The sequence below is a fragment of the Crassostrea angulata genome, chromosome 9 (assembly GCF_025612915.1).
Source record: "Crassostrea angulata isolate pt1a10 chromosome 9, ASM2561291v2, whole genome shotgun sequence".
Classification (NCBI taxonomy): Eukaryota; Metazoa; Mollusca; class Bivalvia; order Ostreida; family Ostreidae; genus Magallana; species Magallana angulata.
The window spans coordinates 36,660,820-36,687,399 of record NC_069119.1 but is presented as its reverse complement, the minus strand read 5'-3'; the positions used below and the strand labels follow the sequence as shown (position 1 = coordinate 36,687,399).

At 35.5% G+C, this 26,580-nt stretch overlaps 1 protein-coding gene across 1 annotated transcript; it reads right to left on the bottom strand.

Moving 5' to 3' along the window:
• Positions 1 to 19,120: 19,120 nt before the first annotated feature.
• Positions 19,121 to 21,098, bottom strand: LOC128162317 (uncharacterized). Its single transcript, XM_052825468.1, has 4 exons — positions 20,325 to 21,098; positions 19,874 to 20,061; positions 19,366 to 19,519; positions 19,121 to 19,259 (listed from the first exon to the last, which is right to left on the bottom strand). The coding sequence occupies exons 1-4, from the start codon at positions 20,909 to 20,911 to the stop codon at positions 19,121 to 19,123; spliced, it is 1,068 nt and encodes a 355-aa protein (XP_052681428.1). The 5' UTR covers positions 20,912 to 21,098.
• Positions 21,099 to 26,580: the final 5,482 nt, after the last annotated feature.

The window sequence follows — 26,580 nt, the reverse complement described above, 5'->3', positions numbered from 1 at the left end:
CATTATAAATACAATATCAATAGAGATCACCTTAGGTCCTGAATCAAGTGTTGTTATAATTTTGGTAATATATTGGAAGACCAAGTTCACTAAATGCCATTTTTAAAGATGGATAATCACTAAAAGTTCGCCACTCTAGGAGACTACCTTAACCATAAGTGGAACTTCAATAAGGAGACCCAACGTCACCTAACGTCCTAAATCAATGAAATGAAACTGTTTATGTATGCTTAAAATATAAATTAAAAGATAGACAAGTCAGGTTTGCAATTTTTTTACTCGTATATTGAACCTATGTAAACAAAAACAGGGCACGGGCGTTGTTTACATTACAAAGAATTCTCAGCTCTGTATCTTGCTTTCAACTCCACGAATGACTCAAATTTCATTCTATCATTGGAAATGCATGTCTAAAGCATTCTAAAAAATAAAAATAGAATTTGACCAAAATCGTGACCATCCCCCTTTAATTGAAATATGCCTAGGGGGACCAGAGGTAACCTAAGTTTTTTTTATCACTGTTGTATTAATTCTTTATATCAATACGGAGACCTCGTGTCACCTTATGTCATTTACAGGATGGAGAGTCACCAGTTATCAACTGCAGAGTGCCCACAAGTCACCTTATATCATTTTACACAATGGAAAGTCACTCACCGGTTACCCGCTGTAGGGTGACCAGGGGTCCCCGTATGTCGTTTTACACAATGAATAATTGATATATGCCTAGGGGGACCAGAGGTAACCTAAGTTTTTTTTATCGCTGTTGTATTAATTCTTTATATCAATACGGAGACCTCGGGTCATATAACAGGATGGAGAGTCACCAGTAATTCACTGCAGGGTGCCCACAGGTCATCTTATAACATTTTACACAATGGAGAGTGAACGGTCAACCACTGTAGGGTGACCAGGGGTCCCCGTATGTCAATTTACACAATGAATAATTGAAATATGCCTAGTGGGACCAGAGGTAACCTAAGTTGTTTTATTTACTGTTGTTTTAATTCTTTATATCAATACGGAGTTCTCGGGTCACCTTATGTCATATAACAGGATGGAGAGTCACCAGTAATCCACTGTAGGGTGCCCACAGGTCACCTTATATCATTTTACACAATGGAGAGTCACTCACCGGTCAACCACTGTAGGGTCATTTTACACAATGAATAATTGAAATATGCCTAGGAGGACCAGAGGTAACATAAGTTTATTTATCACTGTTGTATTAATTCTTTATATCAATACGAAGATCTCGGGTTACCTTATGTCATATAACAGGATGGAGGGTCACCAGTTATCCATTGAAAGGTGCCCACAGGTCACCTTATATTATTTTACACAATGGAGAGTCACCGGTCAACCACTGTAGGGTGACCAGGGGTCCCCGTATATCATTTTACAGAATGGAGAGTCTCCGATCATCCTCAAGAGGATGACCGATGACTCTCCATGGCGTAAAATGACATAAGGTGACAACTGGTCATCCTACAGAGGATGACCGGTGACTCTCCATCGTGTAAAATGACATAAGGTGACCCCTGTTCACCTTACAGTGGATGACCAGTGTTTTTCCATCGTGTAAAATGACATAAGATGACCCACGGGCACCCTTCAGTGGATGACTGGTGACTCTCCATCATGTAAAATGACATATGGGGACCCCTGGTCACCCTACAAAGGATGACCGATGACTCTGCATCGTGTTAAATGACATACGGAGACCCCTGATCATCCTGCAGTGGATGACCGTTGACTCTCCATTGTGTAAAATGACATAAGGTGACCCCTGTTCACCTTGCAGTGGACGGCCGGTGACTCTTCAAAGGGTAAAATGACATAAAGTGTTTTCTGGCCACCCTGCAGAGGATAACCGATGACTCTCCATTGTGTAAAATAATATAAGGTGACCCCTGGTCATCCTACAGTGAATGGCTGTTGACTCTCCATCATGTAAAATGACATACGGGGACCCCTGGTCACCTTACAAAGGATGAACGGTGACTTTCCATCGTGATATATGATATAAGGTTACTCTTGGTCACCCTACAGAGGATGACCGGTGACTCTTCATTGTGTAAAGTGACATAAGGTGACCCCTGGTCACCTACAGTGAATTACCGGTGACTCTCAACCGTGTAAAATGACATTCGGGGACCCCTGGTCACTCTGCAGTGGATGACCGGTGACTCTCCAACGTGTTAAATGATAAGGTGACCCCTGGTCATCCTACAGTGAATGACCGGTGACTGTCCATCGTGTAAAATGATATACGGGGACCCCTGGTCACCATACAGAGGATGACCGGTGACTCTCCAAAATGATATAAGGTAACCTGTGAGCACCCTACTGTGGATTACTGGTAACTCTCCATCATGTTATATGACATAAGGTGAGAGTCACCGGTCATCTACTCTAGGGTGACCAGGGGTTACGTTATGTCACTTTACAGGATGGTGAGTCGTTAGTCATCCACTGAAGGCTGTCCACGGGTCACCTTATGTCATTTTGCACAATGGAGAGTTACCGGTCTTCCACAGTAGGGTGACCAGGGGTCACCTTACGGTAATTTTCACTATGGGGAGTTGCCGGTCTTCCACAGTAGGGTGACCAGGGGTAACCTTAACAGAAATATCACGAGAGAAAGAGAAGTCACCTCCTTACATGTATTTCCCACACAAATGTCGTTATGATTATGTGAACCTTATGTCATTTTACACGATGGAGAGGGACCGGTCATCCACTGTAGGGTGACTAGGGGTCCCCTTATGTCATTTTACAATATAGAGATTCACCGGTCATTTACTGTAGGTGACCAGGGGTCACCTTATGTCATTTTACAGGAGTCACCAGTCGTCCATTGAAGGGTGCCCACGGGTCACCTTATGTTATTTTGCACAATGGAGAGTTACCGTTTATCCACTGTAGGGTGGCCAGGGGTCTACTTATGTCATTTTACACTATTGGGAGTTACCGGTCATTCACTGTAGGGTGACCAGGGGTCACCTTAACAGAAATATCATGAGAGAAAGAGAAGTCACCTCCTTACATGTATTTCCCACACAAATGTCGTTATAATTTTGTGAAACTTATGTCATTTTACACGATGGAAAGTGACCGGTCATCCACTGTAGGGTGACCAGGGGTCACCTTAAGTGGAATATCATGAGAGAAAGAGAAGTCACCTACTTACATGTATTTCCTACGCAAATGTCGTGATGATTTTGTAAATCAATATATATGGAAACTGGAAGTCGGCTGATGCTTTTTGCAGATGGAGATTAATCAGTCTTCATCCATTCTTTGACTACCTGGTGTTACCTCTGATCATTTCAGAAGATGAAGATTCACTAAAGTTATTCACTGTAGGATCACTGTATTACATCATTGTGAAAAATGACAGACGGGGACCCCTGGTCACCCTACAGTGGTTGACCGGTGACTCACCATTGCGTAAAATGACAAAAGGTGACCTGTGGGCACCCTGCAGTGGATAACTGGTGACTCTCCATTCTGTTATATGACATTAGGTGACCTGAGGTCTCCGTATTGATATAAAGAATTAATAAAACAGTGTTAAAAAAACTTAGGTTACCTCTGGTCCCCCTAGGCATATTTCAATTATTCATTGTGTAAAATGACATACGGGGACCCCTGGTCACCCTACAGTAGTTGACTGGTGAGTGACTCTCCATTGTGTAAAATGATATAAGGTGACCTGTGGGCACCCTGCAGTGGATAACTGGTGACTCTCCATCCTGTAATATGACATAAGATGACCCGAGACTCTCCGTATTGATATAAAGAATTAATACAACAGTGAATAAAACAACCTAAGTTACCTCTGGTCCCCCGAGGCATATTTCAATTATTCATTGTGTAAAATGACATACGGGGACCCTTGGTCACCCTACAGTGGTTGACCGTTGACTCTCTATTGTGTAAAATGATATAAGGTGACCTGTGGGCACCCTGCAGTGGATTACTGGTGACTCTCCATCCTGTAATATGACATAAGATGACCCGAGATCTCCGTATTGATATCAAGAATTAATACAATAGTGAATAAAACAACCTAAGTTATCTCTGGTCCCCTAGGCATATTTCAATTATTCATTGTGTAAAATGACATACGGGGACCCCTGGTCACCCTACAGTGGTTGACCGTTGACTCTCCATTGTGTAAAATGATATAAGGTGACCTGTGGGCACCCTGGAGTGGATTACTGGTGACTCTCCATCCTGTTATATGACATAAGGTGACCCGAGATCTCCGTAATGATATAAAGAATTAATACAACGGTGATGAAATAACTTAGGTTACCTCAGGTCCCCCTAGGCATATTTCAATTATTCATTGTGTAAAATGACATACGGGGACCCCTGGTCACCCTACAGTGGTTGACCGGTGAGTGACTCTCCATTGTGTAAAATGATATACGGTAACTCTCCATTGTGCAAAATAACATAGGGTGACCCGTGGGTACCCTTCAATGGATGACTGGTGACTCCCCATTCTGTAAAATGACATAAAGTGACCCCTGGTCACCCTACAGTAAATGACCGGTGACTCTCTATATTTTAAAATGACATACGGGGACCCTAGTCAGTTTACACGATGGAGAGTCACCGTTCATCCTTTGAAGGTGACCAGGGGTCCCCGTATGTCATTTTACATAATGGAGAGTCACCGGCCATTCACTGTAGGATGACCAGGGGTCACCTTATATTATTTTGCACAATGGAGAGTCATTGGTTATCCTCTGCAGGGTGGCCAGGAGTCACTTTATGTCATTTTACACTTTGGAGAGTCACCGGCCGTCCACTGCAGGGTGACAAGTGGTCACCTTATGTCATTTTACACAATGAAGATTCAACGGTCATCCACTGCAGGGTGACCAGGGGTCTCCGTATGTCATTTAACACGATGCAGAGTCACTGGTCATCCTTTATAGGGTGACCCGGGGTCCCCGTATGTCATTTTACAATATAGAGAGTCACCGGTCATTACTGTAGGATGACCAGGGATCCCCTTATGTCGTTTTACAGGATAGAGAGTCACCAGTCATCCACTGAAGGGTGCCCAGGTGTCACCTTATGTCATTTTACAATATAGAGAGTCACCAGTCATCCACTGAAGGGTGACCACGGGTCACCTTATGTCATTTTACACTATGGAGAGTCATTGGTCATCCATTGTAGGGTGACCAGGGGTCCACTTATATCATTTTACAGGATTGAGAGCTACTGGTCATCCACTGTAGTAATTGAAATATCATGAGAGAAAGAGAAGTCACCTCCTTACATGTATTTCCTACACAAATTTCGTAGTGATTTTGTAAATCAATACGGAAACTGGAGGTCGGCAGATGCATTTTGCAGATGGAAATTAATCAGTCTTTATCCATTCTTTGACTACCTGGTGTTACCTCAGATGATTTTACAAGATGGAGATTCACTAAGGTTATTCACGGTAGGGTGACCAGGGGTCACCTTAAGTAAAAAATCGACATGGGGACCAGAGGTCACCAATAGTCTTAGATTGACGTTGCAATTCTTTGATTCAATATGGAGACCTGAGTTTTAACAAAATATCAATATACAAGGTAAAGATTTACCAAAACCATCTACAGTGGGAAGACCAGGGATCACCCTTAGTGAATATCTAAAAGGTTACCAGACGTCAACCTAGGTCTAAAGACAATGTAGTTTTAATTTTCTTAAAATGACATGAAGTCCAGATGTCAACGTATGTCATTTACAGAAACACCCATAAGGAGACCAGAGGTCATTTCATGTCCCCTATTGATTATTTTCCTTATCTATAGGGAGACCAGAGGTCACCTTATGTCATTTACATGATAGGTACTCAGCCATGGTAGGGAGATCAGGGGTCACCTGAAGTGAAAATATGCACAAGGAGACCAGAGGTCACCTCAGGTCCTTCATCAATAAAATAATTTTAATATAGAAACGGTCAGCTTATGTCATAACAAGATGGATATCCCTAGAAGCCATCCACTAAAGGTCACCTTTGGAAAGCGATGTCTGTCGTTATAATTTTGTCCATTAATAACGGAAATCAGGGGTCACCTAATGTCATTTTACAAGATGTAGATTCAAATAAGTCATTTACAGTAGGGAGAGCAGAGGTCACATTTAGTAAAATATCCATGAGGAGCCCTGAGGTCCCCTTATGTCCTACAATAATGTAGCAATAATTTTGTTTATCAATAGGAGACCAGAGGTCCCCAAATGTCATTAAACAAGATGTATACTCACTAGATGTCATCAATTTGTTAGATCATGGGTCAGCTTGAATGGAATTTCAAGATGATAGATCCCGATATGTCCTAAATCAATGTAATAGTTTGTTGATAAATACGAACACCAGATGTCACCTTTTCCAAGATAGACATTTACCTGAAGTCATTTACTGTAGAGAAACCAAGTGGTAATTATAAGAGTACTATCTAAAAGGAATTTAGAGGTCACCTTAGCTTCAAAAAGGTTTAGATTTAATTCAAAGATTAATACGCTAACCAGGGGTCAGATAATGTCATTTTAAAAGATGGAGATTCCCAACAAGCCATCCACTGTAGGAAAACCAAAGGTCACCTTTGGTATTCGATCAATGTCGTTATATTTTTGTTAGCTAATAACGAAGACCAGAGGTTACTTAATGTCATTTTACAAGATGGAGATTCAAAAAAGTCATCTACTGTAGGGGACCCAAGGGTCACCTTAAGTGAAATATCCAAAAGGAGACCATAGGTCACCTTATGATCTAAATTGATGTAGTAATTATTAATTCTGTAAATTAATACGGTGATCAGAGATCCGTTAATGTTATTTTACAAGATGAAGAATCATAAAATATCATCTATTGTAGGTAAACCAGAGTTCGTTTTAGGTCTCGGATATGTGTCGTAATACCGGTAATTTTGTTAATTAAGAAGGAGATCAGAGGTCACCTTATTTCATTTTATAAGGTGGAGATACAAAAGTAATCCACTGTAGAGAGACCAAAGTAATCCACGGTAGAGAGACTAGGGATAAAATTTTATGAATTATCAATAAGGAGATGAGAGGTCACCTTTAGACCTAAATTATTGTAGTAAATTGTTCATCAATACAAAGACCAGATGCCACTTTCTTTTACAAGATGGAGAATTACCATGCAGAATTTATCCACTGTAAAGAAACCAATGTCTATTAGGCGACCAGAGGTCAACTTAGCTTCTAAATCAATGTAATATTTTGAAAATCAATACGGATACCAGAGGTTATCTTATGGCTTTTTAAAAGACGAAAATCATGCACTATATTTAAATTGTTTATTAGGAAGAACATAATTGTTAGAGGGAACAGGTGTCACATAAAGATGATTATAAATACGTAAACCAGAGTTCGCCATATCATTGGGGAGACCAGAAATTGCATAACTTATAAGGAGACAACAAGTTAAAAATGTGGTGTGTGAAAAATTATACTCTAATCTACTGAACACAAAAGTTCAGACTTTAATTGATTTTATATTTTTTTTTATACAAAACTGTTTTGGCATGCATCCATTGCGGAAACCAAAGGTCATCTAATGTAAATTATTATCAAATCATTTTACCATTATATTAAAGTATCAGTAAAAAGTCTATGGGTGGGTGGCTGGGGGGGGGGGGGGGGGGGCAAAACTACATCTTTCTACAGGTTAAACCTACGTATACAGAGTAAGAAGGTGAAGTACTTTGATATTTTAATGAGGAGGATTTTGTGTTACATTTAACTTATATATCCTTAGGGGGACCACAGGTCACCTTATGTCTATATAACGTATATCATATATCTTTCAAATAACAGTTAATGTTGAATTTTTTATCCTCTATAGTGTATTTCCAATACTTAGAGGGTTATTCTTTTTAAAAAAAATACATTTCTGCCTGTTGTATATTATTTCAAAAGGCTAGGTAGTGGTACTAGTTATTTTACTTTCACTTTGCGGTTGTAATGCACTACATTTTGTAGCGGAGTGCACAGATTTGGTAGTTGTGAATAAGCAGGTGACCTGGGGTCCTAGTTGAGCGTACGTTTTATCCTCCTGCGTTTTGATTGCGAACAGCTGACAGCGATTGAGCGAAGTGTCGACATTTTCATATGATGCATGGCTTGCAAAACTTCGATAGTGGAAAATGCATCTCAACTATCGTTTGGGAGATTATTAAGGTATGTTTTAATATAGGTTATGTCCTTTCAGTATGTTTTAATATAGGTTATGTCCTTTCAAAAAAAATTGCACTTTTCAGCGTAACCCGAGATTCCTCTGACTAACCTCGTAACCTCCGCTTTTTATATTGTGACGTGCGTCACGATATAAAAGCGGGGATCAGAGTCAGATGAATCTCGGATTGTTTTTGGTCAAGTATATTTACACGTTCAGGTTTTGCACATCGCTTTTTGGAATTTTTTTCGTTTTTTTCCTATATATGTTTGTCTTATTTCGTATTGAACTACATATACCGTACACTGTAAAACCGTGCTGGGGGTCCCAAGATACACAAGTCTAAAATGCTGTAATTAGTGTAGTTTATCTTTTATACATACAAGCTTATCTTTTAAAAAGATTGGTGAGCTAGCGCCGTAGCCATCCTAAAACACAAAAGCAGATTTCTAAATCATTGATTTAAATTCCTGAATTGATTAATTAACAATTAGAAGGCACAGTGGTGTACTGGAATTGTGCTGGAGTGGGGTCTCAATTTAGAATTGTGAATCTAGAGAGGGCTTCACATCACATATAGCTCATTGACTGTGCCTAAATCATTATGGTTCTTCTGTTACTTCAATTTCGAGATGAACATTTTCAAGAACCATTGGTACTGTTGTGTAGCAATCGTATCTTCTCGGGCCTTTCCGGCATATCCGGCAAGCTCGGAAACATTTCCGAGGTTGTTTTCTGAACTTAAAGGAATTTAAGATAAAGCTAGCTATTTATTATAATTTTTAAAATAACTTAGCATTATAAGACCTAAGCTACTGTTTTACATTTTCAATAAAACACAAAACTTCATGTGAGGATGATAAAACGCAATTCAAATGGTACAGTTTATCTACAGTAATACAGTATTCCCATAATCCCCCTCTATGGAGTTGAGCATGCGTATTCCAGTGAAAAAGACTAACGTAGTTGCTAGCACTCGAGAGCGCTAGCAATTCTTTTATATATAAGTAAACATTACATACATATATCACATCTACACTGTATGTAAACAATTTTAAATTAAGACAAATATATGTGGATTTAAATCCTTGATACTGTGGTCTGGCCCTAGAATCATTAAGCAAACTTAGACTTACATGTATGTCAAAAATTGTAAACCGTCTTGATGTCTCTTAATTGAAAACTCTGACAAAATTGAAATGCTATATTAAAAGTATTTTGATGTAATGTTGTCAATTACAAATTTCCATTGTCATTTTATGATAAACCATTATTTTATGACTGGTTGAAATTTTGACTGAAGTCTGAAATTGCTTCATGATCCTAAAACCAGATCTCTGTCTCTCTCTCTCTCTCTGTCTGTCTCTCTCTCTCTCTCTCTCTCTCTCTCTCTTGCTTTCAATCTTGGCATAGCAGGGTTTGACACTAAGGCACGTCCGACCGACATTGACAATGTCTAGTAAACGATAGTTCCGGTCGGGTTAAATGTCTGTGTACTAGCCCGACTGGTCGTGTGAAAAAAAGTGGGCACATACTTTTTCTGTAATAATAATTATATCAATTGAGGTAGAATCACTTTTTCCTAACAGGCATAAATTCTACAAACCGCAAATTCAAGTACAACCCAAGGACTAACCTAGAGGATGAAGTGGGGGACAATACTCACTTTTTGATCGGTAACTTCGCTGAAATTTCCTCCGGACGAAAAGTCCAACCCGCCCTGTACACGGATTATGGAGTTCATATAATCATGTAAATTAACCCCAAGGGCAATAAAATGATAATTATTTAATTCTAAAGACGTCTTCACAAACTCAGTTTATGCCTCTTAGGATTAATTAATCTAGTCTGTCTTATCTTTAGGGGTTATAAATACGGGTGATGCAACCACATGCTGTACAAAACGATGTTTATTACTTTAAGGCTAGTGTTGATATAACAGTGAATTTGTTGTTAGCTAATAACACTGCCAAATTTATGCTAAGATAATCATAAACCCTTTGTCTACAGTTATAATATCTTTTTAAAAAATCTAATCCTCAACATAATGGTTGGGATTGACTAATGCCACCAAAATACACTAAAAAACAGAGACTGATTTTATTTGTCATTTTAGTTAACACAATTAAAATTTTAAAGTTTAAATCTGTGTATATCATCATTATTGCTATGCCATTGTCAAGTAATGAAAGTCTCCCCGATTTCTCAAACTTCTCCATGTTTCTCTGTTAAGGAGAAGTAAGGGAAGTCTCCCTAAAGTTTTGTTGGTCCCATTGAATACTAATGTAACATTGTAAGTACAGTTTGAATAAAATTAAATCTTAAATAGTGTTTGAATGATTAATTATTGGTAAAGATAAACCAATACAATTAAACAGAAACGGGTATTCAATATTTTATGTTTGTCATTACTTTTAGTTTATTTTTGTCAAAATTGGTCAGGGCTAGTGGTAAAAGAGTCAGGGCTAGTGAAAATTTGCTGAGGTAGCCCGACTGGTCTAGTAATTCAAAAACTTAATGTCAAACCCTGCATAGAATCAGAGAATAACCTAATTTTGTAACAGAAATATTTCTGTCTAGTGGGAAAAAAAATCAAAAGTGCATTGAATTTTGAAACAAGCATATGATATCAATCTCTCATTTTTTCTATGTTAGTATTTGCAGCCGAATAACAAAGCTTTGTAAAATAGTTCATGAAAATTCATGCACATTATGCATAGTATTGATAAAAAAACCAAAAACTCCTCCCTTAATTTTTTTTTTTTTAAAAACCGGTATAATTGACAAACATCATATAACAGAAGATTATAATTTGATGCTGTTTGGATGGGTGATATCTATTTCTATTTTTCGTATTGAAATATTGACTGTCGCAGTGACATATGCTGTCGCAATATGAGTAAAGCAAACTCTCTCTTTGTGTTCTCTCCCCTTACCAAAATGAATTGTTTGCGGCAAACTTGCAGCAAACTTGCCGCAAATTTTCGGCAAACTGATTAGTTCACCAGAAAACTTTAGAACTTGTTTGCCGATCTTTGCCAGTAGTAGCAAACTTCTGGTAAACCTCTTATATTTTGCCAAAAGTTTACCAGACACCCAATTATGTTTGCAGCTTCTTCGCCAGAAGTGGCAAACTTTTGGCAAACACCTAAAAATTTGCCAGAAGTTTATCACAAACATTTCTTCTTTTTTCTCTGTTTTTTTTTACTTCATGAGCTTGCCAAAGCTTTACCAGAAATAAGACTTATACAATTTCATATACACATTCAGCACAAATTTAAGACTGTCAATTATAATGAATTGCTTTTATAATTTGTGTATAGAGAAAAAATAAATCTATTTTTGGATTTAAGTTTTATTCTAAGATAGTCTCGATAAAAATGTTTATTATTACGAAAATAAGATCAACTTTAATCGCATGATGCTTCATAATTTCACATTCGATGCTGCCATGTTGTCTGCCATCACCGAGATGGTAAAGTGAATGAAAATAAGGGAATAAGGCTGTGCACAAGGTAAAAGAAACATTGTCAATGGAGTGTTTACTTTTGGAAAATCCACGGCTAAACAGAGGACGAATATAAGTGAATGAATCGAGTCTCAACACCCAAGGCCACTGCATTCACCATCTGCATGATCATGAGCACGTTTTTGAAAAAGTAAGTGAAGTAATGAAAACATATTCGTTGAATGGCAGTTTAAACAGTTATTGGAATATAAAACGAAAGACTGTGATCTTTTATAATGAGTTTAACAGTATAAGGCCGTCCCTATGACAATGCGGGGTGTCGAATCGAGCAAAACGCTCGTTATTGACATCGTTGTGATGCATGAACAAATGATTAAAATTTATTTAAACAACGCCAAATTTAGGAAATTATCATTACATAGTGTTAAAGTACATTTTATATGATTTACATTTTTATTACTTAAATAAAAGAATTCATGTTCTACTCGCATAGTCAGAGTTAGAGTAGGCCTAGTGCAAATTTGTAGCTTTATATAGATTTATAGATGGAGTAAGTATATGATAGGCTAACTTGTTTTAATCTGAAAACAATTGTGCTTATATGAAATCCATTTATCTTCCCAATAGGTGTCTGCCCTGGTGACTGGGTTACACAGACCTAAAGAAAACCATGCAAAAAAAAAAAAACCCACTGATTTTATGATCAAATGATGCTACAAAAAAGAGTGAAGGCAGAATTTGTGTAAGACTTAAGTAGAAAAGCATATAAACAACAGTGCTGAAGTCTGACCATTCCATTGTGGGTATTATTGTGATATTCGGCTATTTGTGTGATATTGTTTATGTGTGAAATTAAATCGGAGAGCACGTACAGGAGACCGTCATAAAAAAGACATCGAGAATGCCTTAAAGAATCCGTGATTAATTGTAACATGACCAGTGACCGTGCAGGGCTTAATTGTGAACTACCGGTAAAAGTATCGACCTAATTTCCGAAAAATATGGTATATGGTTTGAACTTCGCTCATTGTGAACTTTTGACAAGTCCATCTGTGCATGCATGTTGTGATCAAACTGCATTCAAGTTTATCGATCTGCAGCAACAAATCATCACCTATCGGTTGAGTACTATTTGTCAAATTTCAATATGGTTTGTTCATCAGTTTTGTGTTTATTTTTGAAATTTATAAAATGTGTAAAATTTTAAGTTAATTACTTGTGTCCTTTATCTCTAATTTTGCTGCAACTGTTTAAGTTAAACAACAACTTTGTCAATCATCAGTAGAAGTTATTTGTTAATTGATTGAAAAGCATAGTACATGTATTAGTAACTCATTATTAAATGATTATTAGTGTTTATTAATTGTTTTTCTTATGTTGTAATATCTTAAAGTTGCTATGTCTATCTGTAAGCTTGCGGCAAATTTGCCGCAAACAGTTTGCCGGAAGCTAATTTGCATACGAATTCTGAACTTGCTGCAAATTTGCCGCAAACAGTTTGCCAGAAGCTAATTTGCATACGAATTCTGAACTTGCCGCAACTTTGCTGCAAACAGTTTCCCAGAAGCTAATTTGCATACGAATTCTGAACTTGCCGCAACTTTGCAGCAAACAGTTTGCCAGAAGCTAATTTGCATACGAATTCTGAACTTGCCGCAAATTTGCTGCAACTGTTTGTCGCAAATTTGCAGCAACCTCTCTGCAAATTTGCTGCAACTGTTTGCCAGAGGCCTTATATTTTGGTAAGGGTTTCTCTCTCTCAATCTGATCTGTGTCTATGCACAAGAAAATTCCTTGATGTTATGATTTATGACTTGATATGAAAATTTCTGTTTCTGTATATACTGCCTAAATGTTAGTCATGTATTGGGATATTTCATACTTATTACACTGCATGGTCAGTGTATTTTTTCCAGAAATGCTATGGATATGTTAATGTAAACACAGCTATTATTAGTATGTTAACACAGCTAATTGATTTTTTTTTTAATTTCAGCCCCTAAAACAGACTCTTGTTACAACATGGCGGACACATGGCTTTTACCTGTTGATTCTTGTGGTTTCAGCTCTTGAGGTTAACCTGTCACCCCTACCCACATGCATATTCCTTGTGTTCAACAGACTTTTTACCAGTAATTCATATTAAATCGGATAATGCATGAACAAAAATGAAACTTTAAGAAAGCATCATGCCTTGTTAGGTTTTTGTTGATAAGAAATTTATTAATGACAAACAAAGTTAAAGCTGTTAAAGGACATTTACATTTGTTACAGTAGTTGTGAAGTTTTGTTTTTCAATAAAATTCTGCAATCATGTTTCTTTTTTTGGTATTTTATAATTATATTCACCGGTAGATGTGTTTACATAATTGAAAAATTACCCCCTCCCCCTTTGCCAATTGTCTCCATGAAGATTACTTGTAAGATATGTAAATTTGTTATTGAAATAACATGTGCCATGATACAATGTAATTACTTTTAAAATGAACAAGACACAACATAATTTTATCTTTTTATTAATGTATATATGCATAAAAAAATGTAGAAGAACTTGTCAAATTTGAACATTTTTCATGGAATTTTCATCTGTCTTCTCCAGCTTTCAGGGTTTGTTTGAATTGAATTTAAATATAAGGCAGATGTCTAACTTGTAGGTTTTACTGTTTAAGCATGTTGAAAAGGAGACTAGAAACCAGAATAGATGAGATATTCACAAAATATGATTGTTAACTTCTTTTCATTGAAACAAGGAATGACATACAGGTGTCCTAATATTTGTTAATTAAAGTGCTACAAATCATTCAATAAACAAAAAAAAATCAAATTTTTAGTATCATTGATGATTGTGTTCAAATATGTGTGAGAATTGACTCAAACAAATTGCTGCAAGTTTTATGAAATTAGGTAAAAAGATTTCAAACCATGACTTTTTATGAAATTTAGCAGATGGGGGAGGGTATACATGCAAGGTTATTTCTATGTGATGCGTTTATCGTGATAATATCATGTAGATATATGTAGTATTGAATAAGGTTTCTTATTAATGAAGGTTGAACAAAAATCGCTCTCGAAAGGCCAGGTAAAGATGTTTTTCTATGGAGAACCCTATTAATCTGTTTTGAATAGAGGAAAGTTGGAAATGGTGGGTTCACTTAAATGGCCATATTTTTCTTAAACTTCAAAGGAATTTGCAATATGTATACTTCTTCTCAGAATTGCATTAGCTTTATAAAACAAAATGTCTTTTCATAAAATGTTAATGTACTTATTATAAGTTAATAGCTAGCAAGGGAAAATTTCAGATAAAGTACCTGTTAATATTTTTGTAAAATTGAGAGTTGCGGTATTTGAAGGTTTGTGAATGTTGCTAAGGTTCATGAATTTTAATTATTATCATATAGGTTTGAGAGAGATTTCTTGCTGGAATTACTATGCAGTAATAAAGCCCCGATTTTCCGGAAATTTTGAGTCCACATAAACTTGAAATCTATTTTTCCGGGGAATGATTTTCCGTTTAGAAAATAGCGTCTAGTAAGTTAAATCGTACCTTAAACGATTGAAAAACATTTTAAAATCCTCGACAAATCCTTGTTGGTTTTCGTTCATGCCCATAAATACCTCTTTTGTACTGCAAAATACCTTAACCGATTCTCTATAATATCTTATTCAATTTAACGTAATATATTGGGTTTAGATCGTTATTTTAAAATCGAAATTACTATCGTACGAGTGAACAACTTGTTGATACGAAGGTGAAGGTCATTTGGAAATTTACAATAGTCCAATCCACACTTACGATACATAAGCGGCTACGTGCTCATGTCAAAGGTCATTGGGGAAAAGTCGCTTACGCTATTGCGGATACATAACTTCAAGAAAAAGATATTTCGAAAGATTTTAACGTAACCATGCACCGGTATGTATTTTAATTAAACTTTGTAGACATTTTTCACATTTTATCAACCACAAATAGTTCCAAAAAGTATTAATATGCATTCTATAATAACGGTAACGTTATATGTTGTACTTGATTATCAATTTGATATATTCAACTTTCAAGTTCAGGTTGATTACAACTGCTTATCAGCTGCTTATACGTATATAATTAAGTGCAGTACATGTATTAAAACAAATTCACCGTTTCCGGTGTTTTTTAAATTAATTCCCCAGGTTCTTTATGATTTGATATTGTGTTGTTTGGGCTTACTTTTAAATTTAGATTTTAGGCCTATAGGAAAAAAACCAAAAACAAAATATTACCGGGATAACAATTGGAAATTCCTGCTAAGTATAAAATAGAATGGAAAAATGAAATGCCTAAATGAATTATGACAAAACAAACAGTAGGGAACACAAGTGTAATCGTTTTTCTAGGTATTTTGTTATGTTTATTGCTTACTGCATTAATAATTATCTTATTTTCCTATTCTTTTTCAAAATATTTCAAGTCTCTTGGTGACGGGTATGAGTTGATAATGCCATTGAGTGTTTTCTTTTGTTATTTACTTTTGTTTGCAATGAGTGCCAAAAAAGTTGCGCGAAGAAACTGTGCAATGCCAGGCTGTATAAACAGCTGGTACTATATTGAGCAGTGGATGAAAAAAACATGCATTATCCATAACACACACTTTGGTACGGGATGTTGCATCTGTGAGCCCCCTTTTAGATTTATACCATTTCCAACAGAGAGAAAAGACCCAGATGCTAGGCTCAAGTGGACAAAAATTGTCAATAGAAAAGTAGCTGGAGGGAATTGGTTACCAAACCAAGACTCAAGAATTTGTTCTGTCCATTTCATTGATGGAGAGCCTACCCAATTACATCCTTATCCCTCTTTAAACCTTGGGTATATTCCGGACAACACTCTAAAACCTAGACCACCACCAAAGGAAAGAGAGCCTTATGTACCGGCGAAGAAAATCAAACAGGAGTTTCTTCCATCAGCTGATACCTGCAGCTTGGATCATGTTTACTCTAAGCCTGCTGATTCATCACCATCTGAGATTGAGAAAGATATCCTAATTAATGAACTTCAGCGGGAATTGAAAAGTGTTAAATTAGAAAATATGTCTTTGAAAATTCAAATCAACAAAAACAAAAACAAAAGCTTTAAAAGTTTGTGTACTGTTTCAAATGTTTTAAAAAGCGACAAAAAGGTTAAGTTTTATACAGGTATCCCAACACTTCAGTCCTTTAATGATATTTTCACAGTCCTGCAGAACAAAATTAGAAATATGAAGCACTGGAAAGGGCCAAAAAGGTTGTGCAACCCCCTTAGCTATAAAAGAATTGTCAGCAAATCTAGGAAGTTGACAATGAAGGCAGAATTTATTTTGACCATGATGAAACTAAGATTAGGCTTGCTGTTGGAGGATCTTGCAGATCGCTTTGGAATTTCTTCCTCTTTAGCTTCCAATATCTTCACCACCTGGGTGAAGGTATTGTCTCAAACTCTTGGTGCCCTTGTTTTCAATCCTCCAAAAGAGGTGGTACGGTCAAACTTACCTCCGACTTTTCAGAATCCCAAATTTAATGAAGTAAGGCATATAATTGATTGCTCCGAAATTTTTCTTGAAAGGCCTTCGGATCTGAATGTGGCAGCCAAAACTTGGAGCGACTATAAACACCACCACACAGGCAAATTCTTAGTCAGCATTAATCCATCAGGCATGATTAACTTCATTTCTGAATGTTGGGGGGGTAGAGTTAGCGACAAAGTTATTACCAATCAAAGTGGCTTTTTAGATGTTGTTGAACCTTATGATACTGTCTTAGCAGACCGGGGTTTCCCCATCAGGGAGGAGCTGACATTGAAAAGAGCAAGGTTGCTTATTCCACCTGGTAGAAATGGTGTCAACCAAATGACCAAGTCAGATGTCATTCTTACCAAGCAAATTGCAAACAAAAGAATTTACATTGAACAAGCAATTAGGCGCATGAAATTTTTCAGAATTCTTAAATATGAAGTCCCAATATCTCTCATGCATCATTTGGATGATATCATTAGATCTATTGCTGGAGTTTGCAACCTTTACCCTCCTTTACCTTCTTACACAAAACAGTGAACATTTTGTTAGGTGACAACCCAATGGCAACCCAATGGCTATGTTTATTTATATTGTTAATTGTTATAAACTTCCAAACAAAATCTAACATGCATACAATTTGTGGTTTCCTGTCAATACATTTCCATTTATTTCATACACATAGTTTAACTCATTATAGTCTGGTAACAGTCATGTCTAGACTTGAAAATCTCATTTTGAACATGCTGAATAAGGGAACACCACATAGAGATATATAACATAAATACGTTGGAGAATTTAACAAAAGAATCAACATCACACAGAAACATGTTATGATAACTGCTGCCTATCAGCATGCAACAAGATTAATAATCACATAATTAAGTAATAAAGTTTCGCATGAGAAACACATATTCACATGTACAGGTATTGTATGAATATTCATCAGATAAATATTTCAAGAACAAATCAATACTGATTGACAAACAAGATTAACATTTAGGACAAATCCATTTTTGCACATTTTTCAAGTTTGCCTTTGTCATTTTCACACATGGAAAGTGGAACCATAATTTGCAGTTGTCATATTGAATACTCTGAGCTTTGTAAGAATGGACAGTTTCTTGCACAACGTTGTTACATATTGGACAAAAATAAACACTTCCATCAACAAAACTCTCACCACTATCAGTCTCCATTGGCTCCTCCTCTCTCTCAACACTCAAACAATCTTTCACTTTTCTTGTTTTAATTTCAGGAACAATGTAACTCTTAAAAAATTTGTCAAGATCAAACAACAACTCTTTGTAGTACTTGTCGTCAAATGTAATTCGCTCACAAAATATTCCATTGCAAGTATACACAAAAAAGTCACACCATGGACGACCAGTAATTCCCATTTGTCCTTGTACTTGAGCAAAATATGAATGATTGTGATTCAAAGAGAGTTGACAATTTTGAAAATTCAAACATGCTGGTAAATGACAAGTACAAAAATCTGTACAATCATTGCATTTTGATATCATGGGACACTTAAATTCTGCTACCCCATTTCCACAACAAGAACAAGAAACAAGTAAGTCAGGAGTAGCAGCTAAATAGGGCCGTACTGGGTCAATAAAAATACCGCATTCTGATACAATAACATTTCTGTGATTTTTTTTCATAAAAGAAACATATTCAGACCTAGCAATAGGTTCCATCTCACGGCCATGTTTTAGAGGCTTAAGGTTAGGGTTGACAGATGTGTATCCCATTATATTACAAAGTAATGGTTTAACTACTGTTTCACTTCTATTATATTCAATTTTACACTGAACAGAGTGAAAATTTGATGATGTGATTCTACCTTTCCTTAAATTATGCCATGTACTGTTTGCATGCTGACCCATAGTAGCTTTGTTAAGTGCCTCAACAGTTTCCTGCCTCAGATTGTGAGCTATACTTGGGCCTTCTAGTCCATCCATGACCATTTTCTCTAGCATATACTTCTGTATGTTGACGGGCTCTTCTGTTCTGATTTTCACTTCTTCTTTTGGTATATCTATACCTATATTTTAATACATTATAGACTAAATTTTTATGCATACATAAAAATCAATTTGAAGTTATAAAAAATTAGGTTAGATATTGCATTAAGGGGAACAGTTAATTACCATTTAGAAATAATGGTACCTTTAAAAACACATGCATTTGGTATCGAATTTCTTATCGCATCTGTTATGTCCTTTAAACAGTCCTTGGTTGTATTACCGGTATGTACTGGGTTAAACTCCTTCTTAATTGTTGATACAAGGGAACGCTTTTTGCCTGAAAGAGGAGGAAAATTAGATTTATATAATGCTGTAAAAATCATGCAACCAAATTAAGAGTTATTGAATTCGCATGGGTTTTTTTTTATCAATGTTTATTTTTTTCAAATTTAAATTTGTTACATTAGTATGTTAAATATGATTGTATTCAGTTATATGTACAACATGTATTACACATGTTTATGTAAGTTATAGCAAAATATATATTGAAAACTATTTTCCCAGGACATGAATGAATTTAATAAAATTTAAATGTGTGTTAAATTTATTGTGGAGCAGTTTTTTTTTTTAGTCTGTCTGATTACATACAATATATTCATTTTGAAGAAACAATACTTGAAACAAATAGTACCACAAGTCAATGAATGAACTGGCTTTGACACTTCAAGTTCTTTTAGTTTTGAAGGTGGCGCTCTGGTGGACTTGAAAGCGGGCACAGTCCAAGAGCAGGGTAAAGAAGTGCATGCTGAGACTCCTAAGCGATGAGCTGTCTCAATGCGGAAAAGAACAGAAACAACATGGACACAGGGGGATCCTAACCTAAACAAAATTAAATTTGAATCCAAATAAAATGCTCGAAAACAATAAAATAAGCAAGCATTCTGAAAACATGATATCAATACAGAGGCAAATCTTGCCTGTTGCAACAAAAAGGCAAAATGGGTTATGTGCATACTATTTGCATTATAGAAATTTGTAAACAGGTTTGATTATACACATAAATCTACATATAGGACCTGATAACAACTAAATAAATTAAGAGTCTTTAATTATATATAATAACTTTACTTGGGCCTACTTACCCTGCTGTGCATGTACAATATGATGACCTGATGGTCCCTGTCTCTTTCTCAACGCATATCCATATCTTATGGGGATCGTCTTTAATGTGCTGTGAAGGGATGCAATCTGAACGAACCAGGCACACGGTTGATTCCTTGGAGATCTGGTGATGAAATATCTCCCCAGTGTGGCCCGCATCAACAAATGACTGTCCTTTACCTAATTTATATTGTTGGAGGAACTTGGTTATGTTAAAGTTGGTGTCACAAACACCGGCATATTCAATAATGTCACTCAGATAAACGGGTGGCCAGCTTTTCATCCCATCACGTTCGTCTGTCCAGTTCTTGTGAAGAGTAAATGGATCTGGTATAGTGGTCCCGTTAACATTCAGTAAATTTTGATAATCGAACTGTCTGACCTTAACATTTTCCGCTGCCGATGGTATTTCTGGAATTTTCATTACATGTGCTGAATAACATAAAGCCGCAAGTTCTTGCTTGGCTTTGTCCTTCGCAAGTCCGCGTTTTCCAAGATATTCACGTAAAGCCTCCGTTTTCCAGGTCAAAAATGCATCAAAAGTTAAAGTTTGATCACTTGTATCCATGGTGTAAACAATTTATACAAATATATAAAAGAAAAAGCTGATGTAAATATGTAGACACTCAAAAAATCCTAAACTGGCTATAGCACTCGGTATCGAAACTCTAAGGACGCCATTTGTAAACAACTCGGGTTTTCCCCTTTGACCTTTGACACCGACGCCATATTGGTTATATGACGTAAGTGTGGATTGGACTATGAGTCCAGTGATGTTTGTTGAAAGCTGAAATTATTTATTGCCTCTGTTGACCGAGAATTGACCAAAATTAGATTGTGACTGGTACAGAAGATTTAATGTAAAGTTCGACAAACCACAACGCTTGATTTTCCTTTGTTGTTTACCAACGCAAGTTCAGAGTCGTAAGTTTTGTTTTTGTTTTGTAACAGGTCACGTGTGCTGTTGTACACACGGTCTTTGGCTATATCTCCGTTCATTTAATATTAAAGCCATCAGTGTTATATTTTTATTTCTTTTTACTGGTTTGTTGCTTTGCTAGAAACTCGGGTTTAGTAACGCGATCGGGATGTTGATTTGTTTTTTTTTTTTACCGGAGTTATCGTTCTTCTGAAAACTGTGATGAGTTGTTCATATCAGAGACATAAATAACAGAGATTTGCATCTGTCCGAAATCTCGCAAAATCCCGCGGTCCCTATTGTAAAGTGTTCCCAGTTTATATCGGTATATCTTTCTAATAAACAATTATATCGAAATATAAACGGCAAAACCTTTTACCAAAACATTAAAAATCTTATATTTTCATGAGTTTATGTCATATAAACAATATTAAAAGAGGAGTTTTAGGAGGCAGCTGGCTACCCGTCTTCCGAGATTTCGCAGATGTTTAAACCCAATGCAAACGTTTCATTAGAACAAAGTTTTTTTGTTTTAAGATCATTATCTCAGTTTACTAAAATGTAGTTCTCAAAGTTAGGTTGGTGTGTACCATTTTTCAGTAACAAAACACGCTAATGGCGGAGTTGCCAATCTCTGACATTTATGTCTCTGTTCATATGTAAGAAATAAGGAATCCTTCTTAGAGTATGTTGAGCTGATAATTTCGGTCGGACCGTGATCAAATCCAATAAAGCTCGAAGGGTTTTATGATAGATTTTCTGACGCTCCGACCTGAATTATCATCTCATAATATTCAAAGAATGATTCCTTATTACTCATATTTATTTAATTTTAAACCATTATACAATTAACTATTAAAATATAAATAAGCAAACCGCGCTGGTGCCCCAATTTGAAGTTATGGGTTTTATTGATAATCGATACGTAGTGTTATCACAGGCAAATAGACTGGAAAATGTAAATATGTTAATTTAAAGACCAGTACATCATGTTTACCATATTACAGAGCTGTGAAAATATTTTTCTTGGAAGTCAGTCATTCTAACAGACATGTCATTAAACTTTGCCTGTCGGAATACCAACAATTAAAATGAAGTATGGAAAACTGAAAAAAAATTAAAAAACACATACTGCAGATTTCAAAACTGTAATTATAGAAGTACTCAATTTCCAACAAAATAAGTGAAAAAAAAAATTTTTGAGACACTATAAGAGTTGAGAATGAAGAAAATTAACTTCAAACATCTGCGAACTCACCTTAAAAAAGGTAAGCCTATGAAAACGTATCTCAATTTTATCTCAATGTGCGATGACACATGTCACTGAATGTTTGCCTTGTAATCCACTTTGACGACAGGGCATTTTTTTTAAGGTCCAAATTCGAAGAATTATGATATTTGATAAAAATATGCAAGATACCATTTTTACTACACAATTTTTAAGAAAGAGAACCGAACGTCTGCTTGCTTGTAAGAAGCCATTTTGTTTGCAATCTGAGGCGGATCAAAGATAATCCACATGCACCTGCGGTGTTAATCATGATAGGCATTTCTATTAACTTTTACACACATGATTTCTTTTACTGGACACTCAAAAAATTATTTTTAAAAGCTTTAAAAAAATTAACAATGCATAATTATGCATTTCTTAAATTTTTAATCATTTGTCCCAAGACATGTGAAGCACATGTTCCTCCGTTTGTGTGCATGTGGCTGCAGGGACATCAAAAAGAATATTGCTTTTAATATGATTGAATTGCAATTATGATATAATTTTTTATGTTATATTCTATTGATCTTGTTATGAAAAAATATGAGCAGCAATAATGGGGGGGGGTACTCAAACTCCCTGTAAATCAAAGGTCATGGACAGGGTTTAATTTTAGTCAGAAGTAAGGGGATATTGATGAGAATAAAATAAAAATAATTCCTCAAATTAAATAAATGAACAGTCCAGATTTTTACATGACATCTTACATGAAGAGAGTAATATAGAAATTTTAATCATGTATTTTTCGGCAATAATGGATACTCACACGTTAGGGAAGTTGTCTGAGGAATACCGATGTGTCAAGGAACGAGACATTTACAGCGATCTCATTTTGTGTTTTTTGGCCTTATGCTGATGGGGCAAACAACATCGGTCCGGCGGTCTGGCATTTAACCAATTTATGATGGTCTTGGCTAAATTAAGCCGGTCTTGCTGGCATGACCTGCAGTTTTCCACAGCTCTGTATTATATTTATAAAGCTATTCTCACTTTAGTATAATAACTGTTTTCAACAGGTAACTTGATTTATCGAAATGAAAGTATTTACCAAAATGAAGCTTGGAATTATCGAAATCACACTCAAATATACAGAAATAACACTTAATTTTTATTAAAAAATGTTTTCAAAACAGATATATTAAATTATATCAATTAGAATGTCTTTATCATTGTAATTAATTGGTATAATTGCAAGAAAGAAAATGGTTGGATAGTTGGAAAATTATGAGATGAGCATGCATGTAATGCATGTAGTTTGACCCTCTGATATTTAAAAGCCTACAAGTAAAATTCCTCATCTATTGATATATGTATTGTTTGTTAGAAATTACTAATTTCTTTTGATTTTCTCCTCATAGCTTATTTTATACAAGTAATAAATCATTATTGTTGTTATAAGGGTTTTTGTTTTTTGATTTTCAATAAATACGATATTTAACTTAGGTTTTTAATTCTGCATTTACCTGAAAGACATAAACGTATGATAGAATACCTCCCCATTTTAATGTATTTAAAGTGTCATTCCTGAGATTTTAGTTCATTTTGGTAATTTCAGGTGTCATTTCTGAAAATCCTGTCATTTCAGTAATTCAATGTACCGGTTTTCAATTGTGAAGTGCTCTGTGTTCAAGGGTTGTAATTATTGCTCATCAAATTTTGTCTTCTTACGAGACTTACCACATAAAAGTTCTTAAAGTTTTGGGGCAATTGATTCATGACCACACAGTAACTCTTTGAATGTAATATGAAGGAGGTCAGTTATGGTAAGCAAGATAAATGGCAATGGGATGTTTTGCTCCTATACATGTTTCCCCCTGAGAGGGTTCGCTCCTATTCTAATTCGCCCTGAGATGGTTCGCACTGTGCAGTTACGCAATGATTACATGCGTAATTCTGAACAATTAATGAAACATATACATGTAAATGTGAAGTAAATAATCCAAAATTTACTCGTGTTTTATTTCGATATTAAAGTAGGCCTTTCAGCATTTTGCTTGTCATCAACTTCAAATGTTGATTACCGGTATCTATCTGCAATAAATGAAAATTTCTGACTTCTCAATAACAATGTATAAATGGACATTTTAAAGAATATCAGATAAACTATGGCACAATTATGGTGTACGTGGAATACAGCTATAAAGACTGGTTGTTAGCTCCGGTTGTGAGCTACACAGTAATAGATATTATATATAAATCTTCTGTAACTTGGAGGAACTCTACACTTTATTTTGTAAGGTTCGCTATAGAAAACATTACTATGTATTATTAATGCATATTTTGATGATTACATATATACAGGGAAGGGGGGGGGTTAATGTAAAGTTCAAGCAGATAATTTATTTAATGCTTATTTTGATCATTACATTTCATAAGAGGTGGGGGGGGGGGGAGGGGGGGTAATGTAATGTTCAATCAAGCAGATAATTTATTATTAATTAATAATCTGAAGTGAATGACTGGCTATAATTCTTATTACAACACAATTCTCACCTCTTGTTCTGAACCTTACAAAACAGTATGGTTGTAATGGCTTCATAAAATTGGTAAGTAAACATCCTGATCAACCCAGCATGTTTTATCCTGGCGGTGCATGTATAAAAGCAAGCACTGTTTCAATGTGTTTCTTTGTGTTAGTTTTTCTTTTGAAACATAACTTTAAATCGTGTATAGATAATAATTAATTTCAGAGGAATAATAACACGAGAAAAATATCTAAATACAGTGAGATCTTTCGCTCTGAGGCAGGTGCAAACATTTCAGGGCGAAACAAAATTGGTGAGAACCATCCCAGATTCTGATAATTTAATACAATGAGAGGAAATATTCTATTTCATGCATCAATCCACACAAAGTGGTTGACAGTCAGTTACCCCAACAATGGAAATAAATATTTCATTTAAAGTGTTCAAAAGCAGCAGTGTTAAAACTATCTTTAATTAGGGTTGCTATTATAATGGTCCATTGTGTTAATATAAGTAGTTAAGGTACCTCACTACACCGTGAAATAGTTTCTCAAATCAGCAGGAAATTGATTATGATAGAAAGCATGATGGATAAGAAGTACGTATGTCAAATAGGCGAAAAATGTGCAATTTTAGATAAAAAATGGTGTTTTCAAAAATTCCATTCGGTAAACATAAACAAAAGGCCCAGGTGGATTCGAACTCATGACCTGCGGTTCACAAGCTTGATACTTTAACCACTGAGCTATGACGATATACATCTGAATCGATTGATACAAACAGTTTAACAAAACATTTAAATCGCCATCTTGTGACGTAGTGTCTTAAAAAGTATAAGACTCGGTGTAGTGAAGTACCTTAAACTATTGTATTTCTTTTGTTTATTTCTAATTATCAACATTTTTGTGAAAAACTGTATATAAATAGCTTTTGTCAAGCTATTGATAATAACATAATAAGTTGTTAATGCTATATAGCTTATTGGAGGTATTTAGCTAATGAAGATATTGTACTGGACCCGCTGAATGCTGAAAAATCTACAATTTTTTATATTGAACAGCTAGTACATATGTATAATTGACCCATTTCTTTATTATAGTCAATATGCATTATTATTTAAAAAGTCAAAAGCTTTAGCAATGCATCATCTATGAAATGTTATTAGAAAAAATATGAGATTTAAATACTTCATATAATATACATTTGCTACAATGAAATTATAATTAAGGCATCTTGAGATATGTCTAGTTTTGAAAACAAGTTGCTCAAACTTAAAGTTGTGAACAGATTGGACGACTTTTATTATAGCTTTTGTTATGAAAACAGAGTTATCTGACAGTTCTAAAAAGAATTTAGGATGTTTATATCATACACATAGAAAATAAATGTAAACCTTTGAGAATTAGCTTATGGGTGGTATTATCCTAATCCTCTATTTATATGCTAGTTCAACAATCAACATACAATGAACACACTTAAGCCACTTAAGTTTTAAATGGTAATAATCCTGCATGGTAGACTTGAAAAATTTTTCAACTGGTTTATAATGCTAACTTATGTAAAATTATGATGTGGGCAACCTA